Source organism: Symphalangus syndactylus, chromosome 12 (genome assembly GCF_028878055.3).
Source record: "Symphalangus syndactylus isolate Jambi chromosome 12, NHGRI_mSymSyn1-v2.1_pri, whole genome shotgun sequence".
Classification (NCBI taxonomy): domain Eukaryota; kingdom Metazoa; phylum Chordata; class Mammalia; order Primates; family Hylobatidae; genus Symphalangus; species Symphalangus syndactylus.
The window spans coordinates 102,896,386-102,921,142 of record NC_072441.2 but is presented as its reverse complement, the minus strand read 5'-3'; the positions used below and the strand labels follow the sequence as shown (position 1 = coordinate 102,921,142).

General features: G+C 40.5%; 1 protein-coding gene across 15 annotated transcripts in view; it reads right to left on the bottom strand.

Moving 5' to 3' along the window:
* RABGAP1L (RAB GTPase activating protein 1 like) overlaps window positions 1–24,757 on the bottom strand; it is an 865,831-nt gene that overhangs the window by 169,709 nt on the left and 671,365 nt on the right. For 14 of the 15 annotated variants that reach the window (XM_063627303.1, XM_063627307.1, XM_063627305.1 and 11 more), the window contains one exon: window positions 15,519–15,647. In XM_063627303.1, coding sequence (XP_063483373.1) covers window positions 15,519–15,647 — 129 coding nt within the window. Of the gene's footprint in view, window positions 1–15,518; window positions 15,648–17,888; window positions 17,908–24,757 lie in introns of those variants that run through there. The other variant, XM_063627315.1, reaches the window with a different exon arrangement.

Genomic DNA, 24,757 nt, shown 5'->3' with positions numbered 1-24,757 from the left:
GCTATTCATAACAGCAAAGACTTAGAATCAAGCAGGTGCCTATCAACGGTGGACTGGATAAAGAAAATGTGGTGGCCAGGTGTGGTAGCTCACGCTTGTAATCTCAGCACTTTGAGAGGCCGAGGCAGGTGGATTACCTGAGGTCAAGAGTTCGAGACCAGCCTGGCCAACATGGTGAAACCCCATCTCTACTAATAATACAAAAATTAGCTGAGGATGGTGGCACACACCTGTATTCCCAGCTACTCAGGAGGCTGAGGCAGAAGAATCACTTGAACCCGAGAGGCATGAGCCAAGATTGCACCATTGCACTCCAGCCTGGGCAATGAGAGTGAAACTCTGTCTCCAAAAAAAGAAAAAAAGAAAACAAATCACGTTTTCTGCAGCAACATGGATGCAACTGGAGGTCATTATCCTAAACAAACTAATGCACAAACAGAAAACCAAATACTACATGCTTTACTTATAAGTGGGAGCTAAACATTGAGTACACATGGACATAGAGATGGGAACAACAGATACTCGGGACTACTTGAGGGAGGCAGGAAGTGGCCAAGAGCTGAAAAACTACCTGTTGTGCACCAAGCTCACTATCTGGGTGAGAGATTCCTTTGTATTCCAAGCCTCAGCATCTCGCAATATATTCATGTGACAAACCTGCACCTGTACCCTTGATTCTTTTTTTTTTTTTTTTTTTTTGAGACAGAGTTTTGCTCTGGCGCCCAGGCTGGAGAGCAGTGGTGCCATCTCCAGTCACTGTAACCTCTGCCTCCTGGGTTCAAGCGATTCTCCTGCCTCAGCCTCCCGAGTTGGGATTATAGCTGGGATTACAGGCATGCGCCACCACACTCGGCTAATTTTGTATCTTTAGTAGAGATGGGGTTTTGCCATTTTGGCTAGGCTGGTCTTAAACTCCTGGCCTCAAGTGATCCACCACCTTGGCCTCCAAAGTGCTGGGATTACAGGCGTGAGCCACCACGCCTGGCCATACCCTCGATTCTAAAATAAAAGTTGAGCAAAGAATCCTTCCAGTGTGTATTTATTTTGTTAGGGCATCCCTAGAAAATGAATGCAGATGTAAAACAGCAGACATGAGAAACAGAAACAAAAGTATGACCTCTTCACGAACCAACTTTGCAAGAAACTTCAGCTAAAATTTTTCAGGATAAAAGTAGCAAGAGTTGGCCGCGCGGTGGCTCACGCTTGTAATCCCAGCACTTTGGGAGGCCGAGGCGGGCAGATCATGAGGTCAGGAGATCGAGACCACGGTGAAACCCCGTCTCTACTAAAAAATACAAAAAAAAATTAGCCGGGCGTGGTGGCGGGCGCCTGTAGTCCCAGCTACTCGGAGAGGCTGAGGCAGGAGAATGGCGTGAACCCGGGAGGCGGAGCTTGCAGTGAGCCGAGATGGCGCCACTGCACTCCAGCCTGGGAGACAGAGCGAGACTCCGTCTCAAAAAAAAAAAAAAAAAAAAAAAAAAGTAGCAAGAGTTAGTAGGAAGTATGGTGACCCTATGGGTTAGGGGTAACGGGATAAGGCAGTGCCTGGAAAGGCTAACACACTGATAAATCTGTTGAACTTGTACCACAATGAGAACGTGACGCTTCTCCTAGCCTAAATTACTAACAGAACACTATGTTTTACCACCTCTTTATATCGTTTGTACTCCAAGATTCCCTCACATTATAAATACCAAAAAAGCAAAACCAATAATGAGTATTTAAAAGAGACTATATTAACTACACATGCAGTAATGATTTGGGTAGGAAGTGCCTCAGGCTGAGAAAAAAGGCAAAAGGTAGATGGTCTAGATGAAAGAAATAGCTCTGTTCCTCTCACAGGTTGAAGTAACAAAATCCCCAAGTCAGAGGGTTTGGCAATGAGAAAAGAATGCCCATTTAATCACAACTATTAACTACAGCAAGGAATATAATTTCCTCCTTAGTAGTTTGTCTTTAAGTGGAACTTCAGAAGGCTTGACAAACAACAGTTGGAGATATGTGAACAACATTGAAAATATTTCGCTTTTTTTTGGTTGCTATGGTCATTTACATGTTGCTTCCACCATTTCAAAAAAAAAATTTTTTTTAGGAACAGTAGGGGAGAGAGGAGGAGAGAAAAAGGCCCAAGAGTAAAATAAGCAATTTCTCCAGAATATTAATTAGATTTAGTTATTTGCAAGGTAAATGGATCAGAGTTGGAGAAATGAAAATATGAATAATTACTCAGCAAATCTAATATAATTATATTTTATATTCCCCAGAATAGAGGCATTGGTATCTGAAACAGTTGTGCTTTAAGTGTTTAGAATATACTAAACCCTCAGGATCCAATGCCCCAGCCTTCCTAATGTAACTTATTTGAAACACCTAAGACATTTAAGTTTATTTCTTATTTATTTAGAGACGGAGTCTTGCTCTGTCTCCCCGGCTGGAGTGCAGTGGCACGATCTCAGCTCACTGAAACCTCCCATCCTGGGTTCAAGTGACTCTCCTGCCTCAGCCTCCCAAGTAGCTGGGACTATAGGCATGTGCCACCATGCCCAGCTAATTTTTGTACATATATATAGATATGTATATATCTATATATATATATTTTTTGAGACGGAGTTTCTTTCACTCTTTCACCCAGGCTGGAGCGAAGTGGAGCGACCTCAGCTCACTGCAACCTCTGCCTTCCGGGTTCAAGAGATTCTCCTGCCCCGACCTCCCTAGTAGCTGGGATTACAGGCACGTGCCACCACACCTGGCTAATTTTTGTATTTTTAGTAGAGACGGGGTTTCACCCTGTTGGCCAGGCTGGTCTCAAACTCCTGACCTTAGGTGATCCACCCACCTTGGCTTCCCGAAGTGCTATGATTACAGGTGTGAGCCACTGCACCTGGCCTAAATTTTGTATTTTTAGTAGAGACAGGGTTTCACCATGTTGGTAAGGCTGGTTTCAAATTCCCGACCTCAAGTGATCGGCAAAGTATCCCAAAGTATTGGGAGGCAAAGGCAAGTATTACAGGCATGAGCCACTGTACCCAGCCAATTTCTAATTTATTTTTACTGATACATAATAATTGTACATATTTATGGGGTACATGTGATATTTTGCTTCACGAATGCAATGTGTAATGATTACATCAGAGTACTTAGGATATCGATCACCTCAAACATGTATCAATTCTTTTTGTTGGGAACCTTTTGAATCTTCTATTTTGAAGTACACAATAAATTATTAACTATAGTCACCCTGATGTGCTACTGAATACTATAACTTATTCCTTCCATCAGAGTGTATGTTTGTGTGCCCATTAACCAACCTCTCTTCATTTATTTTTATTGTTGCCTAAAAGAATGAAATTAAGGCCCGGCGCGGTGGCTCATGCTTGTAATCCCAGCACTTTGGGAGGCCGAGGCGGGCGGATCATGAGGTCAGGAGATAGAGACCACGGTGAAACCCCGTCTCTACTGAAAATACAAAAAAATTAGCCGGGCATAGTGGCGGGCGCCTGTAGTCCCAGCTACTCGGAGAGGCTGAGGCAGGAGAATGGCGTGAACCCGGGAGGCGGAGCTTGCAGTGAGCCGAGATTGCGCCACTGCACTCCAGCCTGGGCAACAGAGCGAGACTCCGTCTCAAAAAAAAAAAAGAATGAAATTAAATTATTTCCAGTGAGAAGCAACAAGGGTTCAGAGGAATGTTTTGTTCTGTAAATCAGATCCCCAAACACAAATCATGAAGCACACTTTAAACATAATCTTAATATGAATTCAAGTGATAATAAATAAATAAAATAATTCAAAGAAATGTGGAATCACGGTAAATAGTTGTGCGAAAATTATTGATTACTGCTGTTCCCAATAGTGAAGACAAGTTCTAATGTTATGGTCAACTCTGATAAATATAAATCACAACTACTGGATAAAAGGTAATTGGCAAAACACTTCAGAAAGGTAAACAAAATATGGAAACTCTTATTTAAGAGCATAATCATTAGGTTTTGATCCATTAGAAGACTGCTGGGCGTGAATTAGGTGCAGGGAAAAAAGAAAACAAAGTTTTTGAAGAAAAACTACTAGGTGAGATAGCAATTCTGATGTTCTTTTTGTTGTTAATTATGCATAGAATGCACATAGTTCCAATTTTGGAACGTCTATAAAGGCATAATGCTCTATTCCTATGGTTTACTATTTCGTTTTCTAAGAAAAGAGTTGCCCAAATATAAATCAATTTTTATATCCATTAGTTTACCCATAAAGTTAATTTTAAAATGTATGCATGGCTTTCTTTTTAATGAACTGCCAGAAAATGACTGGCAGAAGTAGGTATAGGGTAGAAATAAAACAGCAGAAGCAAATAAAGGAGACAAATGTGTTCTAGCTCTGGGGTCCCTACCACCAGGCCAGTGGACCAGTACCGGTCATTAGGAACCGGGCCACACAGAAAGAGGTGCCTCATGGGAGAGCAAGCATTACCGCCTGAGCTCTGCCTCCTGTCTGATCAGCAGTAGCATTAGATTCTCATAGGAGCATGAACCCTATTGTGAACTGCACACGCAAGGGATCTAGGCTGCTCCGTCTATGAGAATCTAATGCCCTCCCCCTCCACCATGGAAAAATTGTCTTTCATGAAAATGATCCCTGGTGCCAAAAAGGTTGGAGACCACTGTTCTAGCTGATTAGGAAGGGCCACAAAAGCTGAGCTTTTTAAATGTGGAAGGTGCCTGATGCCTAAGCATCTGGAGCTCTGACCTGTTTCCTCTGCCTGTTATCAACTGTTTCAGAACGTGTCCAACATTAACATGTTCCCTGCTCACTGGGAATAAAACAAAACAATACCCCAATCTAAGGTGCACTGAAGACTATGAGTGTTAATAGAAGTCTCAAAGGCAAACAGTGGCAAATGCTTTGATATAGAAACTACTTTATTATCAATTTTTTTTTTTTTTTTTTTTGAGACACAGTCTTGTTCCGTTGCCCAGGCTGGAGTGCAGCAGTGCAATCTCCGCTCACCACAACTTCCGCCTCCCGGGTTCAAGTGATTCTCCTGCCTCAGCCTCTCAAGTAGCTGGGACTACAGGCGTGCACCACCATGCCCGGCTAATGTGTATTTTTAGTAGAGACAGGGTTTCACTGTGTTGGCCAGGCTGGTCTCCAGCTCCTGACCTCATGATCCACCCGCCGCAGCCTCCTAAAGTGCTGGGATTACAGGCGTGAGCCACCGCACCCAGGTTTATTATCAATGTGTTAATTATCACATCTGTATCCTATAACATGACAACATTTCTCCAGCAGAAGATTATGACACTAAGCCTAACAACTCAAATGTGATTGTCAACATATAGAGGTCTTTATAGAAAAGGAACACAGGATGTGTTTTAATCAAAAGTGAATCTTTTCAATGGTGTACATAAAAGCACACATTTTAGATCCATGAAGTTGACAAAAACTTCTGCAGGACCTCAGTGCTAATTCAAAGAAAGCCTCTATTTCAGAGAGTACATTCTTGTTCACATACAGCAACAACAGCCAGGAATAAATAGCAAACAGCATGAAGAAATTAGAGGTAAATTGCTTTTAATGCAATTGTTCTTTACAGTTTTGCTCTAATGTGAAAGTTATTTTCAAAAACATTCAAATCCAGTTACGAATATGGAGGTCTTAGAAGAAAAAGAATTAAATTCTACATAAAGGAATCTACCACTGTCTCATTAAAAACATGATTTGTGCGGGGTAAGAACAAATTGTATTTGTAACTTTGGAAGAGTAGAAAATAGTCCAGCACAATATATAGGTAATTGAGCTGGAGCAGAGCTTAGAATTTTCTGAGGCAAGTAGGTGATAAGTAACATCTTATCACTGGTAGCTACCTCTCTAGCATGGAGTAGGAAGACAATTTTGGTGTGTGAGAAGATGCTGGGTCAGGATTCTGTTTTTAACCATGAGTGCCCTTCCTCATTCCCTCATTCCCCCTACTGCACTGCCTCTGCCATCTTTGTCTATTCCTCCCACAATGCATTTCCAACCCTTAATCATGTGATCAGAGTAAAATGGTAGTGATGGTAGCAGAATTATTAGGACAAAGAGAAGCAAATCATAGGAGGTGGCCATGAATGCCAAAATAGGCCAAAATAGTAATTGGCATGGTTTTGCTGCGATCACTGGAAATTATGAGCACAGGGCATTTTTTTTTTTTTTTTTTTTTTTGAGATGGAGTCTCACTCTGTCGCCCAGGCTGGAGTGCAGTGGTGCAATGTCAGTTCACTGCAACCTCCGCCTCCCAGGCTCCAGCAATTCCCATGCCTCAGCCTCCTGAGTAGCTAGGATTATAGGCACGTGCCACCATGCCTAGGGAAATTTTTGTATTTTAGTAGATACGGGGTTTCACCAGGTTGGCCAGGCTGGTCTTGAACTCCTGAGCTCAGGCGATCTGCCCGCCTCAGCCTCCCAAGGTGCTAAGATTACATGCGCGAGCCCAGGGCAATATTACTTTCTAGTATCAGAAAGCTCTCTTTAAAATATATGAATTTTTGAGAAAAAGATGCTTTTTATCTTGGGCAAACACCAATAAGTGAATTAATCTCCTCTTCCACCATTCTTCCTGAGTCCAATAATTCTCTTTTTTTTTTTTTTTTTTTTTTTTTGAGACGGAGTCTCGCTCTGTCACCCAGGCTGGAGTGCAGTGGCGCAATCTCGGCTCACTGCAAGCTCCGCTTCCCGGGTTCACGCCATTCTCCTGCCTCAGCCTCTCCGAGTAGCTGGGACTACAGGCACCCGCCACCACGCCCGGCTAATTTTTTGTATTTTTAGTAGAGACGGGGTTTCACCGTGGTCTCGATCTCCTGACCTCGTAATCCGCCCGCCTTGGCCTCCCAAAGTGCTGGGATTACAAGTGTGAGCCACTGCACCCGGCCCTGAGTCCAATAATTCTTTGTTCCCTTCTCCCAGGCCCTTTTCTTGTAGTCTTTCAGTCCCATCTATCTTCACTCTCTTTTCTATTAATTAGACTCCATTTCCCATCATGTCAACCACTCTCCTGCTATTAGCCTCATCTCCTCAACCCTGTGGTGTACCAGTGTCAGAAACTACCAGCTCAAAAGTGACTCTTAATATTCAGAAATTGAGTGGGGCGGTTAAGTCATTGGTAGCTTGAAATTTGGCCATGGTGGGAGTATTCATACCATGGAAATGGGCAAATGCTACAAATCAGGGATACCTCTTTCTCTACTACCTCTTACTCCCCAACCCAATATACGGTTTATTAGCACGACACTGCCTGGCCCCATGTCCTTCCTTTGCCTCATATTGGCAAACCTCAACTGTGGTTAAAATAACTGTCTGTCTTCTTCATATATACATTTGGACTACTAAATGTTTCTAGAGAAAATTACAAAACACTGCAGATTTTTGCCACTATGAACTCATAGTCTACAACAATATAGAGTAGCTGTTCTTTTGAGTTTTTCCAGCCTAAAAGCTCTTCCATGTTTCTCAAAGCTGTCACTTTACTGCATTCCCTTCATCCTAGATCCTGTTTAACAGAAACAACAGAAAACTTCACATGAAATATCCTCAATTTCTTCCTCACCAAACTACACATTTACCATTTTCCCCATCCTTCCCTTGCCTATTCCCTCCAGCTTGTAATGAAAGGTCCATTCTTTTGAGGTTAATCCCTTACCTCCTTAGTCCTTTTCCTGTTAATATATTTCCCTTTCTTTATTTAATCTTTAACTTTTCTCTCTCTGTGGGCTTTTCCTTCTTATTGGTAGATGAAGTGGTTTGGTCCCTGGATATCAACCGTCATCATTCTCTGAACTACAGTCACACTGGCCTTCTCCTAGTTTCTACAACTTACTGTATTCTCTCCCTCTTCACAGGCTTTGCATATGCTGCTTTTCAGTCTGGAATACCTTGTAATCTCAGTTCAAGAACGCTTTTCCTAGATCATTGAGTCAAAGTCGGTTCCTTTGCTCTCATATATCTCCATTATATCTCTTCTGAATATTTATCTCACTCTGTAAGTATACATTTATTAAGGTGATTAAATTAACACCGTGAATTCCATGAGCTCTGAGAGCATATGAGTTTTGCTCAATCTCATATTCCCTGGGTCTATCTGGTACAATGCCTGGCATATAGTAGGTGCTCAAAGAAGAAATTAAGATTCACTGAAAATTTTTTAGCATTAAAGAATCATCTTTCCCATCCTCCAAAAATCCATCTTAGTCTCAACATCCTCTTATCTCTCTCTCGTACTTACTCATCTCTCTCTGTCTCATACTTACTCTCAGGCTTGCTATCTCTTTTTTTTTTTTTTTTTTTCAGAGACAGGCAGGGTCTTGCTCTGTCACCTGGACTAGAAAGCAATGACACTGTCATAGCTCACTGCAGCCTCCAACTCCTGGGCTCAAGCCATCCTTCCACCTTAGCCACTCCAGTAGCTAGGACTCCAGGCATGTGCCACCATGCCCAGATAATTTTGGGGGTTTTTTTGAGACAGGGTCTCACTCTTGTCACCCAGGCTGGAGTGCAGTGGCGTGATCTTAGCTCACTGCAACCCATGCCTCCCAAGCTCAAAAAATCCTCCCATCTCAGCCTCCTGAGTAGCTGAAACTAGTCACATGTCACCATGCCTGGCTAATTTTTCTTTTTTTTTTCTGGTAGAGACAGGGTTTTGCCATGTTGCCCAGGCTGGTCTTAAACTCCTGGGCTCAAGTGATCCACCTGTCTCAGCCTCCCAAAGTGCTGGGATTACAGGTGTGAGCCATCACACCCGGCCTTTTCAAATATTTTGTAGAGATGGGGTCTCACTTTGTTGCCCAGGCTGCTCTCAAACTCCTGACTTCAAGTGATCCTCCTACCTCGGCCTCCCAAAGTGTTGGGATTATAGGTGTGAGCCACCATGCTCAGTCCAATTACTGGCTATCTCTTCCGTTTTCCATCCTCTCCCCATAGTAACCTTCTTAGAAAAACAGTCTCATCTTCATTTCTCCATTTACTCACCTGCTACTTATTCCTTGAATCATTGGCTTTTATTTGTCATAACTTAACTGAAACTACTTTCATTAAGACCATTAAGCATGTCTTTTCGTTAAATATTGCACAATAGCCACTTTCCACTTCTCAGTACCTTATACATGACCTCTAGGTACCACTGACACTTGTTCAACTCCTTCCTTCTTGAAAACAAACACCTTTTCCCTTAGTGTTCACATTCATACTCTTCTGGGTTTCTTCCTGCCTTCTAGTCTCACCAGCTTCTATTACCTTGTCTGTATTTTACATGTGAATGCATCTATCCTCCACCCTTCTCTCTGCTCATTGTGTATACTCCTCTATAAGAATTCACCCACTCCCATGGTTTCAATGCTGATGACTCCCAAATGTCTACTTTTAGCTCAGATCTCACTTCAGTATCCACCTGCCTATTGGATATTTATATCTACTTGGATATGAGTTGTGGATATGCACCACAAACAACATATTCAAAACTTAACTCATTATCTTTAGTGCTTATAATTTGTTCTCTTGTTTGTTTCCTTTCTCAGTGTGATTTCCACCAAGTTGCTTAAGTAAGAATCCTAAGTGCTATCGCTGGCTCTCTTTATCTGCCCTGATGCTCACATGTAATCATTAAAATCTGTTAATTTTATGTCTTGAATATCTCTGGAATTCATCCATAATTTCTTCAGCCCATTACAAAAACTCTGGTCTCTTCTCACCTAGATGACTGCAACAGTTCCTGAAATGGTCTGTCATCAATACCGAATCTTAAACCTTTCAATCCATTCCCACACAGCAACCAGAATGACCTTCCTAACAATAACCTGATAATTTATGTTTCCTATTTTAAATCCTTCAGTGCTTGTCACTCCCCTCAGGATAAAATGCAAATTGCTTACCATGGTTTACAAGGCTCTGCACAGCTGGCTGTCTCCTGCCTACCTCTCTAGTCTTTTCTCTATCTACTCCCCTAACTCCCTCTCCCTCCTTGCAAGCTACTCTCCAGTCATGACCTACATTCAGGTCTTGGGCAACTCCATATTTTTTTTTACCTATAGGATTCTGCGTATTCTCTGCATGCAACATCCTTCTCCCTGCCTTGATACACTCCTTAACTCCTAATAATCTTTCAGATTTCATTTTAACTCTTCCTCTGAAAAGTCCTCTTGGCATAGTCCCTGGGACACAACAGGCACTCAATAAATAACTTTTCTTTCCTAATTTTCTTCCTTTAGGTTAATGTCAGATTTTGCATTTTAATTTTGCTCAAATTATTTTACTAATAAAATACAAGTGAAATAAGCTAACATATTTTAAAAAGCTCTATTATAAAGCTCTACCAACAGAAAATTTTGGATGATTGTGCTTATGAACTTTGCTACTACTGAAGTCCATTGTAAATACGGTACTTGGAACATTATTCCAAATAAAAATCAACTTAAAAACAAAACAAAACAAATAAAAGGACTGACCGAGTGCAGTGGCTCACACCTGTAATCCCAGCACTTCGGGAGGCCAAGGTGGGTAGATCATGAGATCAGGAGATCGAGACTATCGTGGCCAACATGGTGAAACCCTGTCTCTACTAAAACACAAAAAATTAGCCAGGCATGGTGGCGCGTGCCTGTAGTCCCAGCTACTCGGGAGGCTGGGCAGGGGAACTGCTTGAACAGGGGAGGCGAAGGTTGCAGGAAGCAGAGATCGTGCCATTGCATTCCAGCCTGGTGACAGAGCAAGACTCCACCTCAAAAAAAAAAAAAAAAAAAGACTTGTTTCTTAACCTTTGGAGAATAATTCTCAGGAAAAGTTTACATGGCCATAGAGAGCTAAGCTACATATGCACCTATTTGAGCTGTAAGGAGGCATAAAATACTGAATCATAAACAACCAATCAAATACCTGACAGTTTCTGACCAACGGGAATGGTAATTTCATCAATTCAACCTGATACAATATAAATGGTATTGAATAAAAATATGTAGAAAAACAGGTAATCAGATCAAGAATTATAAAGATTATGTGTATATGCACTTAATAAAGCTATGTATTATGAGGCCTGGTGCGGTAGCTCATGCCTGTAATCCCAACACCTTGGGCGGCCAAGGTGGGTGGATCACCTGAGGTTGGGAGTATGAGACTGGCCTGATGGAGAAACCCCATCTCTACTAAAAATACAACATTATCCGGGCATGGTGACGCATGCCTGTAATCCCAGCTACTCAGGAGGCTGAAGCAGGAGAATTGCTTGAACCCGGGAGGTGGAGGTTTCAGTGAGCTGAGATGGCACCATTGCACTCCAGCCTGGGCAACAAGAGCAAAACTCTTATCTCAAAAAAAAAAAAAAAAAAAAGCTATATATTATGTTACTAAGAAAAACAAAATGCTCATATGTTCATACAAAGAAATTCAAATTTCTGGTAATTCAGAGTCTCTGAAGCCAAAATCCAAGTTTAAGAAGCTCTGCAATGGCAGCATTTTTAACTATAAGGCAAAAATCAAATTGTGATATTTAATAAAAACTGACTCCCTGGGAAAATACAGGATATTTATATTAGGTACTTTAAACATCTTTTATTTAGGTCTTGATTTCAATATTAAAAGTAACCAAATGACTATTCAAAGTAAAGCCTGATGGGTCAATATGTTTTCTGATTTTGGCCTAGTTGAAACCATAGGAACAGAAGGGTATTAGAATAACTTGGAGTCACATTTGTTAAATTACCAGTTTAGAAGCTATTGAAAATGTTCCTGATATTTAATGTCATACAAGTTTTGGAAAAATAAAATTATTTATCCAATCTAATGTGCTTTATTAACAAATCTTGTTGGTACACTCACAGAAATAAACCACATACAGAGTTAACAAGTTATTTTTTGCTTGCAACTGCTGCATCTATTTTAAAGCTAGTTTCAGTTTCACTGAAATCACTGGTTACAGTTCCTTAAAATTAAAGGAAAGTGATTATTTTGGGGGGTAATTAAATGGGAACATGTCCATTCAAAAAAGGTACAACTATATACAACACCAACTTTGAAAATAATTTAAAAATTTTTAAAACTTGATTACTTTTGGCAGAAATTTTATCTTTAATCTTAAACAGGCTATGGATAAGGAGTTAAACTTTCTTGCCTATTCCATGCCTGCAGTCACCTTTGTCCATGAATGCTTTGTCTAACACGTAAGTCTCAGTCTATAAGTCCATCATCTCCTAAAATTTCCAACTGCCAGCACAAGCTGCTGTAATGATGGCATGATGACTCACATCCTTACCTACACATGCACTTCCATTATTCATTGTAACACCTCGTCATCTACAGCCTCTCATGGGTTGTGGTAGATCAGAGTGGAGAACGGGGAGGTGGTAGGAACAGTGGGATAGGTCTTAGTGTTTTTTCAAAACTACAAGCTATTGTAAAATCGATTTAGTGGGCTGCGGTCAGCCTTTTGGTTTGGGGATTTTCTTGGGATCCGGGGAGAAGTTTAAAATAGAATAGAATACAATACAATAGGTTGGGCAATGGTGGCTCACACCTGTAATCCCAGCACTTTGGGAGGCTGAGGTGGACGGATTACTTGGGGTCAGGAGTTCGAGACCAGCCTGGCAAACATGGTGAAACCCTGTCTCTACTAAAAGTACAAAAATAGCCGGCTGTGGTGGCGCATGACAGTAGTCCCAGCTACTCAGGAGGCTGAGGCAGGAGAATTGCTTGAACCTGGGAGGTTGCAGTGAGCAGAGATTGTGCCACTGCACTCCAGCCTGGGCAACAGAATGAGACTCCATCTCAAAAAAAAAAAGGAAATACAATACAATAGAACAAAAAACATCAGAGTGCCTCAGTGTAAGGGTAAGTATCTCTTCAGTTATGCATGTATATAAGTATGTACATATAGTCATGGTCTTGACATAAAAGCAACCAAAATATAGGTCTTGGTTTAAAAACAATTTTAGACCTTTGGATTGGAGACCTACATTCTAGTCCCAGCACAATCCCAGCCCAATACTGGACTACTTATGTCTTCCTTCTTTCAGTTTCACCTCACATCTGCCTCACAATCATTCACTCTACAATTATATGTTATAAATGAAATGTTGTCCTGTGGATACTGTCTTAAATATCCAAGACAAAGGCGTTCTCCTTAGATAATGCAAAGAAAACCCCACAAAAAACTATTAAAACTTTACAAATTATTAAATTATTAAAAATTTTAAATTATTGAAACCTTATTAAAAGCTTTAAAAATATTCATATTTACCTATTCATGTCCAAAAAATTTATTCTGGTTGTACCCAGCACTTCCCTTCCAGGAGCAGTCCATTTGGATTATATTTTGAACTTGTTTTCTAACATTTTGTGCTTCTCCATCTCTCAGATCCCATGTTTCTAGACTGATAATAACTAGCCACCTCCAGGAACTTCATAAATTATATTGGAGAAAAAATTTTTCCCTATACATTTCATGTTTTTCAATTGTTTTCCTGGGTTTCTTTTGTCCTCAGTGACTTGCCAATCCTCTGAGATTTCCCTTGAAAACTTTAACTTTTCACCTTACCTGTACCTCTTATTTCTCTACTCTTTTATTCTTAGAAATAAATATTTTATTTTAAAGGATGCCTACAGCATTGACCCAATTTACAATACTTCTCTCTGGCATCTCCGAAACAATCAGTTAGCTGAAGCCTACCTTTCAAACTCGCCACCGACAAAATCAGTCAAAGGCATCATGCCCACTAGAATATACTTTCAAAGTTACAAATAAATGTGGCTTAGACTTTGGCCAAATAAAACAATCAATCGTGAAGGCTTTAAAGAGTTTGCATTTCAGAATGAAAACTTCAGAAATCCATCTTTCTTATGATAGCTTTGGAAAATGATCTCTTTGAATATAAAGCTCACTTGAAAGACAAAATAATTTTTTTCTGCCCAGTTACTTAGTTTCAGTGTTGAACTGTACTTTTTAACATTTATAATTTGATTTAAATTTAAAATGATTGTGTTATACCAAAAAATGTTACAGTGGCTCTAGTGCCTAAAAGAAGTCTGTGTCAAAGTAACATTTAAGTAATATGCTTAATAAGTTGATGGTGACTCTTATCTCCTAGTTGCGTAGTTCAAAATCGGTGCAATCATTTTAACTCTTCTTTTCTTCTCACACTCACATTTAATATATCAGGAAATCTTATTGGTTCTCTTTCAAAAATACCCAGGTTCCAACCACCTCCATCTTCACTCCATCTCTATCTCCACTGTTAACACCCTGGTTCAGTCTATCATCAACTCTCAAGAGGATTACTCCAAAATCTCCTGTCTGATGTCCCTACTTCTCTTACCTTCCTATGGTTGTTTTTAACAAAATAGCCGTTGTGATCCTTTAAAAACCTCAGACAGATCATATCATTGCTCCACTAAAAACCCTGCAAGAGCTCCCTGCTTCACTCAAAGTAAAGCCTAAATGCTTACAATGGCCTACATTTTCTGGCTCTTTGTGAGCATTCCTACTACTCCCATTTCATTCACTTCACTCCTGCTGCACTGGCCTTCCTGTTCCTGAAGCCCACCCAGGCATGAGACAGTCTCTGGGCCTTTGAACTGGCTATTGCCTCTGCCTAGAAAGCTTTTCCCCAGGACATCCCCATGACTAATCTCTCATCTCCTTCATTGACTCAGTGAGGTCCACATTGACTATCTAATAACAATCGTAACCTTTGCTCCCCCACCAATCCAATCTCCCTTTATCTTCCCCTACTCTCTTTTTTTTCACAGCTATTTATCACCTTCTAACATGTTAAATAAATAATATATTTATTATGTTGCTTATTGTCTGTTTCCTTCTGCAAGAATGTAAAGTCCCTAAGACCAGGATCTCTGTTTAGGAAAACAATTTATATTTATGTTATGGTTAGGTAAAAAGATACCCTGCTATATTGTAGAGGTATAAGAATTAACATCAGTAAATTGGTTCCAAATATTTTAAGAGTGCTCTCTCACCTTAATACTATAACTTTCTGGAAGAGTTTTCAATTTCAAATTGATTTATAAAATGTGTTTAGTTTTATCAGACATGTGACATGGACCAATGTATTCACAGATATTTGGCAGGTGTGGGATGGGAATGGGCAGATCAAGACTCAAACTTTCCAAGTCACTTAGAGAAATGAACGCATTGCCTAAGCAAGCTTTTCTTGCTTTGTCCTAAATAATCTTAAAACAGATGGCAAAAGCTAAATACTAAGTCTGCTTCCATGGAAACCACTATCACAGCAGCCCACTCTAGAGCCCCACCTATGAGATAAATGTTTGTCTTCCTATTGTTATAATCTGAGCCTGCCAACTGTCACTCTAAGTCCTACTAAAAGGTACAGCTACTATACACATATTAGCCTGACACATCTGGGAGAAACCAGTTCATACACAATCTAACCTTAAACATAATCAAACCTTGCAACATATAAAATTTTTTTTCATAATTTGCCATATTATTCTGCACTCATATTTTACCTTTATTATATAAAAACTCATGTTCTTACTTTAATATTGCAAGCCTGCTCCATCAGTCTTCTTGCATTTTCCTCTGCCCTGTATCTCTTTGGAAGCTGAACCCTGAAGAACTTTAAAGCACCTTCAAAATCAGCCTGCAGAAGGTCTTCCTTTGAGGTCTGCAAAATAATCATCAAGAATCGTCATTACATTTCAGCCTGCTTTGAGGACAAATATATTTCAAAAAGAATTTATATTTTCTTGAATATACTTTTATAGCTAAGATCTAAGTTAGTTCCAAACATTTTAAGAAGATATTTCTAACATTTCAATATTTAGATGATGTTGCTATAAGCTGAAATAAATCATCATAAATCACAGAAGCAATCTAAGAGTTAATGAACAAACTAACATACTGAATTCATATTACCTGAAAATTAGAATGATGGTTCCTGGCAAAGCTTACTAAGTTATAGCTCTGAGAAAAGAATAAGGCTAAAAAAGGAAAAGAAATTGAACTCTAGGTCTAATCTGTGACTTCAGCTCAATGAACATTTTAAGGATATTATTAAAAAGCTGGCTGAAGACATAGAAAATGCAACCAAAATACATCAGTTACACAATAAACACCTAATGGGAAGATAGCTTTTCAACTAATGACAGCAGCAGTTCAAGTGAAAAGAATAGGAAATTGATCCCATACCTTGAAGAATGCTATGAAAAAGTAAATGAAACAAACCACCTAACTACTGATCTCTTATGAAAACTATTGTTTACCAAATTTACTTCTTCAAAAAATAAAAAACCACTTGGAAATAAATATATCTGTGCACAGAAAAAAGACTAAAAAGAAAACAAAATGTTTATCTGTATAGTGGAATCATGGGTTACTACTTATTTTTCCTTTTTTTGAGACAGGGTCTCCTTCTGTTGCCCAGGCGGAAGTGCATAGTGCAATCATGGCTCCCTGCAACCTCAACCTCCCAGGCTCAAGTGATCCTCCCACCTCAGCCTCCTGAGTAGATGGAACTACAGGCACACACCACCACACCCAGCTACTCATAATTTTTTTTTTTATAGAGATGGGAGTCTCACTCTGTTGCCCAAGCTGATAACTCCTGGGCTCAGGGTATCTTCCCACCTCAGCCTCCCAAAGTGCTGGGATTACAGGCGTGGGTCACTGTAACCTGAAGGTTATTTTTTTCATTACATTTTGTTATACTTTCTGTATAACGCTTTTATAATAAGAAAGACAATAAATATTTTAATAAACAGCTATAAACAACTTTGGCAAACACTGTGATACATATTATAGATTTAGGAAGATGAGTACACAGAAGCCAAAAACAAATTAGATGTTTTACAGTCAGTACTTAATAGTCAAAAACTGCAACAATTAAAAAAAGCACTGAGAAATCACATAACTATATGCTATGTCAAAATATTACTTTATTTAAATTAAAATGTAAAGCTGATTAAAGACTGCACTGAAAAAGTAGGCACGAAGCCAGAGAAATTCCTGCTTGTAACAGGGTCTCAGTTTTCGTCATCACCACCCTGGTCCAAGTAATTATCATGACTAGCAAGACATGTAGTCCAATCCTAGCAACATCCTTGTAATCTAGATTTTAGCTCAATGTAAGATCTGAGTGATACCTTCTCTGAGCACTTAAATTCTTCCTCCTAGCCCATTCGCCACCAATTCACTTTCCAGTTTTACATCTGTTCCCCTTCTTTTTTTTTTTTTTTTTTTTTTTTTGAGACGGAGTCTTTCTCTGTCCCCCAGGCTGGAGTGCAGTGGCGCGATCTCGGCTCACTGCAAGCTCCGCCTCCCGGGTTCACGCCATTCTCCTGCCTCAGCCTCCCGAGTAGCTGGGACTACAGGCGCCCGCCAACACGCCCGGCTAATTTTTTGTATTTTTAGTAGAGACGGGGTTTCACCGTGTTAGCCAGGATGGTCTCGATCTCCTGACCTTGTGATCCGCCCGCCTCGGCCTCCCAAAGTGCTGGGATTACAGGCTTGAGCCACGGCGCCCGGCCATCTGTTCCCCTTCTTCCCCTCTTTGTCTGTCTTTCGCACTGCTATATCCACAGCAACAAGAACAATGCCCAGAATATAGGAGGCACTCAATTAAAATTTGTAACAGAATAAATGAATGAAATCTACTTTCATCTCTCTTTTGCTACAGTTTGCTTCCCTTTTCCCCTGCCCTTTAAACAGAAACGTGAAAGAAAAGAACATATTCATACCAGGCAGTTTCACAAAGGTCCACAAATTAGTAATCAAAAAATGGAGCTAGGCTAACAGTGGTAATGAAAAAACAAAAAACTCCAGTACATCTCAGATTTCTCTTTCCTCATAAATATACAGATGCAATAGCAACAAGTGGTGGAGAATGCTTAGCATGCTCTCAACTCACCTTAACTTAGCTGGAAAAGGCAGTCACTGGTAACAACTTCAGTCTGAAAGAGACTCTCTAACTAAAATATCAACTGCTGAATTATGGGGGAAAGCATCCAGCTACCAATTCTACCAGACATACCACACATCCCTAGACTTCCTTTTTCACATGTAATACCAGTTCTGATGATTAGCTCTCTGGTAGCAGTTTGGACAATTCCAGACAAACTGCTTCCAGGGTTTGTAGAGAAACAGGATTAACCCTTTCTTCACTACCGAAAGTCGTCTGAAGGCACCTCTTGTATTTTCAGTGCAATTAACTTCTAGTGACCTGGAAACAGATGCCCCAAAATGGTGATGGGCGATCTGTTCTCTGCAGACAGTAGCATAGTTATCTAATTTTCTAATATTGCCAAGGCCTAATTTCTTTTTTTTTTTTTTTTTTTTGAGATGGAGTCTCGCTCTGTCGCCCAGGCTGGAGTGCAGTGGCGCGATCTCGGCTCACTGCAAGCTCTGCCTCCCGGGTTCACGCCATTCTCCTGCCTCAGCCTCTCCGAGTAGCTGGGACTACAGGCGCCCGCCACCACGCCCGGCTAATTTTTTGTATTTTTAGTAGAGACGGGGTTTCACCGTGGTCTCGATATCCTGACCTCGTGATCCGCCCGCCTCGGCCTCCCAAAGTGCTGGGATTACAAGCGTGAGTCACCGCGCCCGGCGCCAAGGCCTAATTTCAAATCCAGCATTTTAGCACATACAAAAGCAGATAGATTGGGATCAAGAATGAGGAATCCTACATTCTCACACACCGGACCTCTAGTCAAGCAGGGATGGCCATGTAGGCAGAGATGCTGCTTAGGAGAGGCTAATAGCCTCAAGGAGGGTACAACAATGGGGTTCCCACCAGGGTGGGGCTGAAGCCCAACTCAGGTTAAGTCTCTGGACATGAGAAGCCAGAGTTCCCTGTGGCTGTCCTTTCCTAGACATTGTTGGTGTTGATATTGCTGCAAATCACATGGATTGCCCAGCTCAGTTAAGCTCAAGAAGAGAGGAGATCTAGCAACCATGGGGCAGGGAGGCTCAAATACACACAGGTGTGAAAACCGCATCTTACTCAATTTGCTAACCTCAGCCTCTGGAGTACTTGACACATTAAAGGTACTCAGGGTTGCAAAGGATGTAATAAATTCATTTTAACTTCAACTTTGGCAAACTTGTAGTGCTATGTAAGTTTTCCCATTTTAAAAATGGGAATATCTTTAATCACAAGTATTTGAGAATGAGGCCGTGCTTGGTGGCTCATGCCTGTAATCCCAGCACTTTGGGAGGCCGAGGCAGGTGGATCACTTGAAGTCAGGGGTTCAAGACCAGCCGGACCAACACGGTGAAACTCCATCTCTACTAAAAATATAAAAAAAATTAGCCAGGCATGGTGGCGCATGCCTGTAATCCCAGCTACTTGGGAGGCTGAGGCAGGAGAATTGCTTGAACCCAGGAGGTGGAGGTTGCAGAGAGCCGAGATTGCACCATTGCACTCCAGCCTGGGCAACAAGAGTGAAACTCTGTCTCAAAAAAAAAGAAAAAACACACACACACACACACCAAAAAAACAAGTATTTGAGAATGAAATAATTTAAGGCATAAGAATGCATTTTTTGAACTCCAAAAGAAATATAAGGGGTGATAGTATCTATGTTGCTCAAATATGCTCAAAAATAGATATCTTAGTGGCTAAAAGCAGTACCTTGTTCTCACTGATTTTTTTGTTTGTTTTTTGTTTTTTGAGACAGGGGCTCAATTTGTTGCCCAGGCTGTAGTACAATGGTGCAATCATAGCTCACTGCAGCCTCGAACTCCTGGGCTCAAGAGACCTTCCCACATTAAGCTCCCGAGTAGCTAGGACTCCATGCGTGTGCCACCATGCCAGCTACGTTTTAAGAATTCTTTTTTGGCTGGGCACGGTGGCTCATGCCTGTAATCCCAGCACTTTGGGAAGCTGAGACAGGCGGATCATGAGGTCAGGAGATTGAGACCATCCTAGCTAACACAGTGAAACCCCATCTCTACTAAAAATACAAAAAAAAAAAAATGAGCCACGAGGTCAGGAGATTGATACCATCCTGGCTAGCATGCTGAAACCCCATCTATACTAAAAATACAAAAAAAATTTTGGCCGGGCATGGTGGTGGGTACCTGTAGTCCCAGCTACTGGGGAGGCTGAGGCAGGAGAATGGCATGAACCCAGGAGGCGGAGCTTGCAGTGGGCCGAAATCACGCCACTGCACTGCACTCCAGCCTGGGCAACAGAGTGAGACTCCATCTCAAAAAAAAAAAAAAAAAAAAGAATTTGTTGTTGTTGTTGTTGTTGTTGTTTTGTTTTGTTTTTGGTAGAGATGGGGGTCTCGCTATGTTGCACAGGCTGGTCTGAAACTCCTGGCCTTAAGCAGTCCTCCCACCCAGGTCTCCCAAAGTGTTGGGATTACAGATGTGAACCATTGTGCCTGGCCTCACTGATATTTTTAATTCTATAAAGTGGGCAGTCTAAGTTGGAAGAACTTATATTTTTCTTATGGGCTGCAATACAGCTAATTTCATTGTGAATGAAAACAAAAATGCCAGTAAGCAAAAAACACATAAAACAAAAACCTTGCTTGCCAGTATTCTAGAAGACAACCTGTAGTTAGTCCTACTTTGATTCTGATGGGGTTTTTCCTCCAATTTTCTATCTTCGAGAGACTTCCATAATCATTAAGTATTACCTCAAATGCCTTTGTAATGCCATAAGCAGATTATAAGCTTACAGAGATAACTCTTCATTTGCTGACAACTGTATCTAAGAGGTTTTTCCCTCTACAATCGAGGGATAGACACTTCTTGTTCTGCAAAGATTGGATGTTTTCTTGTTCTGCAAAGATTTGGATGTTTCACTAAGAATTTATCAAAAGTTGTTTGGCTTTTTTTTTTAAAAAGAATACTTTTCCAATCATAATTCGTACATATGTATGTGTATTGTCTACATGGTGGGGTCATAAACTTTTTCTTGATTACATATTCATGGCCCAAAATAAAAAATTTTTTAAAAGCCTAACATAATGTCTGACTATAGAGATAAACATAATTAATATTTTATTACATTATTTATAGTCCTTTCCCCCATCATTACATACATATCTTACACATATTTAACAAAATTTGAATCATCCTATACATATTATTTTGTTAAATATATATGCTTTACAGGCCAGGCATGGTGGCTCATGCCTGTAATCCCAGCATTTTGGGAGGCCAAGGTGGGCAGATCACTTTGAGGTCAGGAGTTCGAGACCAGCCTGGTCAACATGGTGAAACCCCGTATCTACTAAAAATACAAAAATTAGCTGGGCGTAGTGGCACGCACCTGTAATCCCAGATACTCTGGAGGCTGAGGCAGGAGGATTGCTTGAACTTGGGACATGGAGGCTGCAGTGAGGTGATATTGCACCACTGCACTCCAGCCTAGGTGACAGAGTGAGACCTTGTCTCAAAATAAATAAATAAATAAGCTTTATGAATGTCAAGCATTAATGTAATGTTATTAGTCTAAAATACAAGTAGTAGTGCTGTTTATGAAAATAAAACATGGCTTCAACCAGGGCTCCAGAACCAGTTCTCACCATCCTAGTGCTACTATCTCACCATCTTAGCACTAATTATTGTTATTACTGTTGTTACTTTTTTAGAGGCAGGGTCTTGCTCTGTCATCCAGTCTGGAGTGTGGTAGCACAATCATAGCTCACTGGAGCCTCAAACTCCTGGGCTCAAGCAATCTTCCTGTCTCAGCCTTCCTTTTAGTAGCTTGGACTACAGGCATGCACCACCACACCTGGCAAATTTGTTTTTTTGTTTGTTTCTTTTACAGATGGGGTCTCGCTATGTTGCCCAGATTGGTTTTTAACTCCTGGCCTCAAGCCATTCTCCTGCCTCAGCCTTCCTAGTAGCTAACATTACAGAAGTGAGCTACCAGGCCTGCACATATACTAATTATTAATGAGTTGGCTATGCAGATAATTAGTGCTTATAATTGAGTTTATAATTGTATGAATACTAAACCCTTACCCTGACAATGAAGAGGCTTAATGAATGATCTTGCAATCATAAGATCTATGCTTTAAAAATGTACCCCTAAAAGGCAGACTAACACTTCAAAAACCAAACCAAGTACCCAAAATAGGTTGTGCTGGCTTCTGGTTTACAATTATACATCTGTGCTCACTGTACAAAATCCCTTCAGACTAGAAAAACTGATTTCAACTGGAAAGGCTGTCCCTCAACTGGGAAATTCTTAGAGCTTTTCTATATTGCTTTCAGAACAATGGCGAGGGAAGAGTAAAATAATGAAAATGCAACTCCTTTCCCAACATTAGTTAAGTAATGTTAGCCAGAAGATAATACGAATAAGATTTAGACAATTTCAATACGCAGAGGCATGTTTCCTTCCCTTGGAAAATAAAATAACTTACCAGCTTTTAAATAAGAACGAATAGGCCAGGCGCAGTGGCTTATACCTGTAATCCCAGCACTTTGGGAAGCCGAGGAGAGTGAATCACTTGAGGTCAGGTGTTCGAAACCAGCCTGACCAACATGGCAAAACCCCATCTCTACTAAAAATACAAAAATTAGCTGGGCGTGGTGGCACGCGCCTGTAGACCCAGCTACTTGGGAGGCTGAGGCAGGAGAATTGCATGAACCCAGGAGGTGGAGGTTGTAGTGAGCCGAGATCATGCCACTGCACTCCAGCCTGGGCAACAGAACGAGACTTTGTCTCCAAAAATAAAATAAAATAAGAATAAAGGATAACTTTTCGAAATTAGTGGCTCTACTACACAACCATCTTTTGCTCCCTGAGCTTTCTGACAAATCCTTTTAAATAATATGAACCATGTTTACCAATTACATTTCAAAGGTGACATTACTTCTTTCTTCATTTGAATAGAACTATATAAAAAGATAAAAGTAAAGTCATTTAAACAAGTCCTACTTCTTTTTCCTTTCAAGTAGGTAGGAAGAAATATCCAGAGGGAAAGGCAAGTAGAATGTTAGTGTAAGTATCCTTTGCACTTACCCCAGTGATATGAATTAAGCAAATTGCCTGGCACATAATAGATATCGACATAAATTTGTTCCATTAATTTATTAAGGCTCCACGTCAAGCACATCCAATATTCAAAAGTCAAGATGTATACAATAGAAATTATGGAGTATATTTAGGACTTATTTTCATATAAAAATTGATTTTTAGATTTTTTTGGGGGGGTATCAGAAGTATACATGGCAACTTCTGCATTTGGGTTTTTAACTTCTGTTACAAGTTGTAATCTCTCTTTAAAGAGCAATCCTTGCAGCTGTTAACAACAGAGGTAAAAAGGGAAGACACATTCTCCTCTGCTCTTTCATCCTCCGTTAAACGTAATGTTTTAAGAAAGTCTACAAAGTTAAAAACAAACAAGATTAGTATGCAATTTATCAGCATAAGTAATTTGATCAAAATGAAACCTTAAAATGGCTACAAAAAGGGACAGCTAGATCATTTGTGTATGTATAATCAACCCTCCTTCGATTCACTGTGGAAAATGAGTAGCTGTATTCAAACTCTAGCTAACACTAATTTTAACATATAATGATCTGATAACTTCTTATGGCATACAGTAGCAAAAATTAAAAATCCCAAGGAAGGCCGGGCACGGTGGCTCACACCTGTAATCCCAACACTTTGGAAGTCCACGCTGGAGAGATCGCTTGAGCTCAGGAGTTTTAGATCAGCCTTGGCAAGAATTTCCCAGGTGAAGAACAGCCTTTCCAGTTTTGTAGAGATGAGATGAAACCTCAGCTCTACAAAAAATACAAAAATTAGCCAGGCATGGCGGTGGGCGCCTGTAGTCCCCAGCTGCTCAGGAGGGTGAGGTAGGAGGATTGCCTGAGCCTGGGAGGCGGAGGTTGCAGTGAGCCAAAATCACACCAGTGCATTCCAGCCTGGGTGATTGAGATCCTATCTCAAAAAAAAAAAAAAAAAAAAAAAAAAAAAAAAAAAAATCCAGAGGGAAAAGGGGAGATTTTGAATACGAGCAAAGTCAAAGTTTCTCCTCCTTCTCCAAATATCACACACTTACAGAGTATGGACTCTGGCCACATGCCACTGCTGATACCATTTCAGTGTGTTTTTCCCACCGAAAAATTCAGTGCAAGAGTATCATATTTTAAGGTGAATTTTTTTTTTTTTTTTTTTTTTTTTTTTTTAAGACAGAATCTCATTCTGTCACCCAGGCTGGAGTGCAGTGGTGCAACCCGCCATCCGGGTTCAAGTGATTCTCCTGCCTCAGCCTCCCAGAGTAGCTGGGATTGCAGGTGCCCACCCCCACACCTGACTAATTTTTGTATTTTTAGGAGAGATGGAGTTTTGCCATGTTGGCCAGGCTGGTCTTGAACTCCTGACCTCAGCTAATCCGCCTGCCTCAGCCTCCCAAAGTGCTGGGATTACAGGTGTGAGCCACTGTGCTTGGCCTGATTTTTTTTTTGAAAGAGGTAGGGTGGGTGGAAATACTTCCACTGTTTGAGTATTAGCTCCAGATGCTTCTATTCCAAACTTCTCACTATTCTTGAATAAATCTTTCTTTAAGGGCTTCTAATAAGCAGCAGATTCCAGGTTTGATTCTTTTAGGGGACTATTTGAAAAAAAAATCTAAATGTGATTCTCTTTCTTATCTTCACTATTTTTATCCTAAATGGCTTGTTTTTCCTTTAGTTATGGTATCTAACAGAATTTTTATTCAGCTAAAAATTTCTGGAGGTCTGAGAATCATTTGAAAGCAGAGGCTTTAGAAAAGGGAAATACCACTTAGCTGATGTCTAGGATAT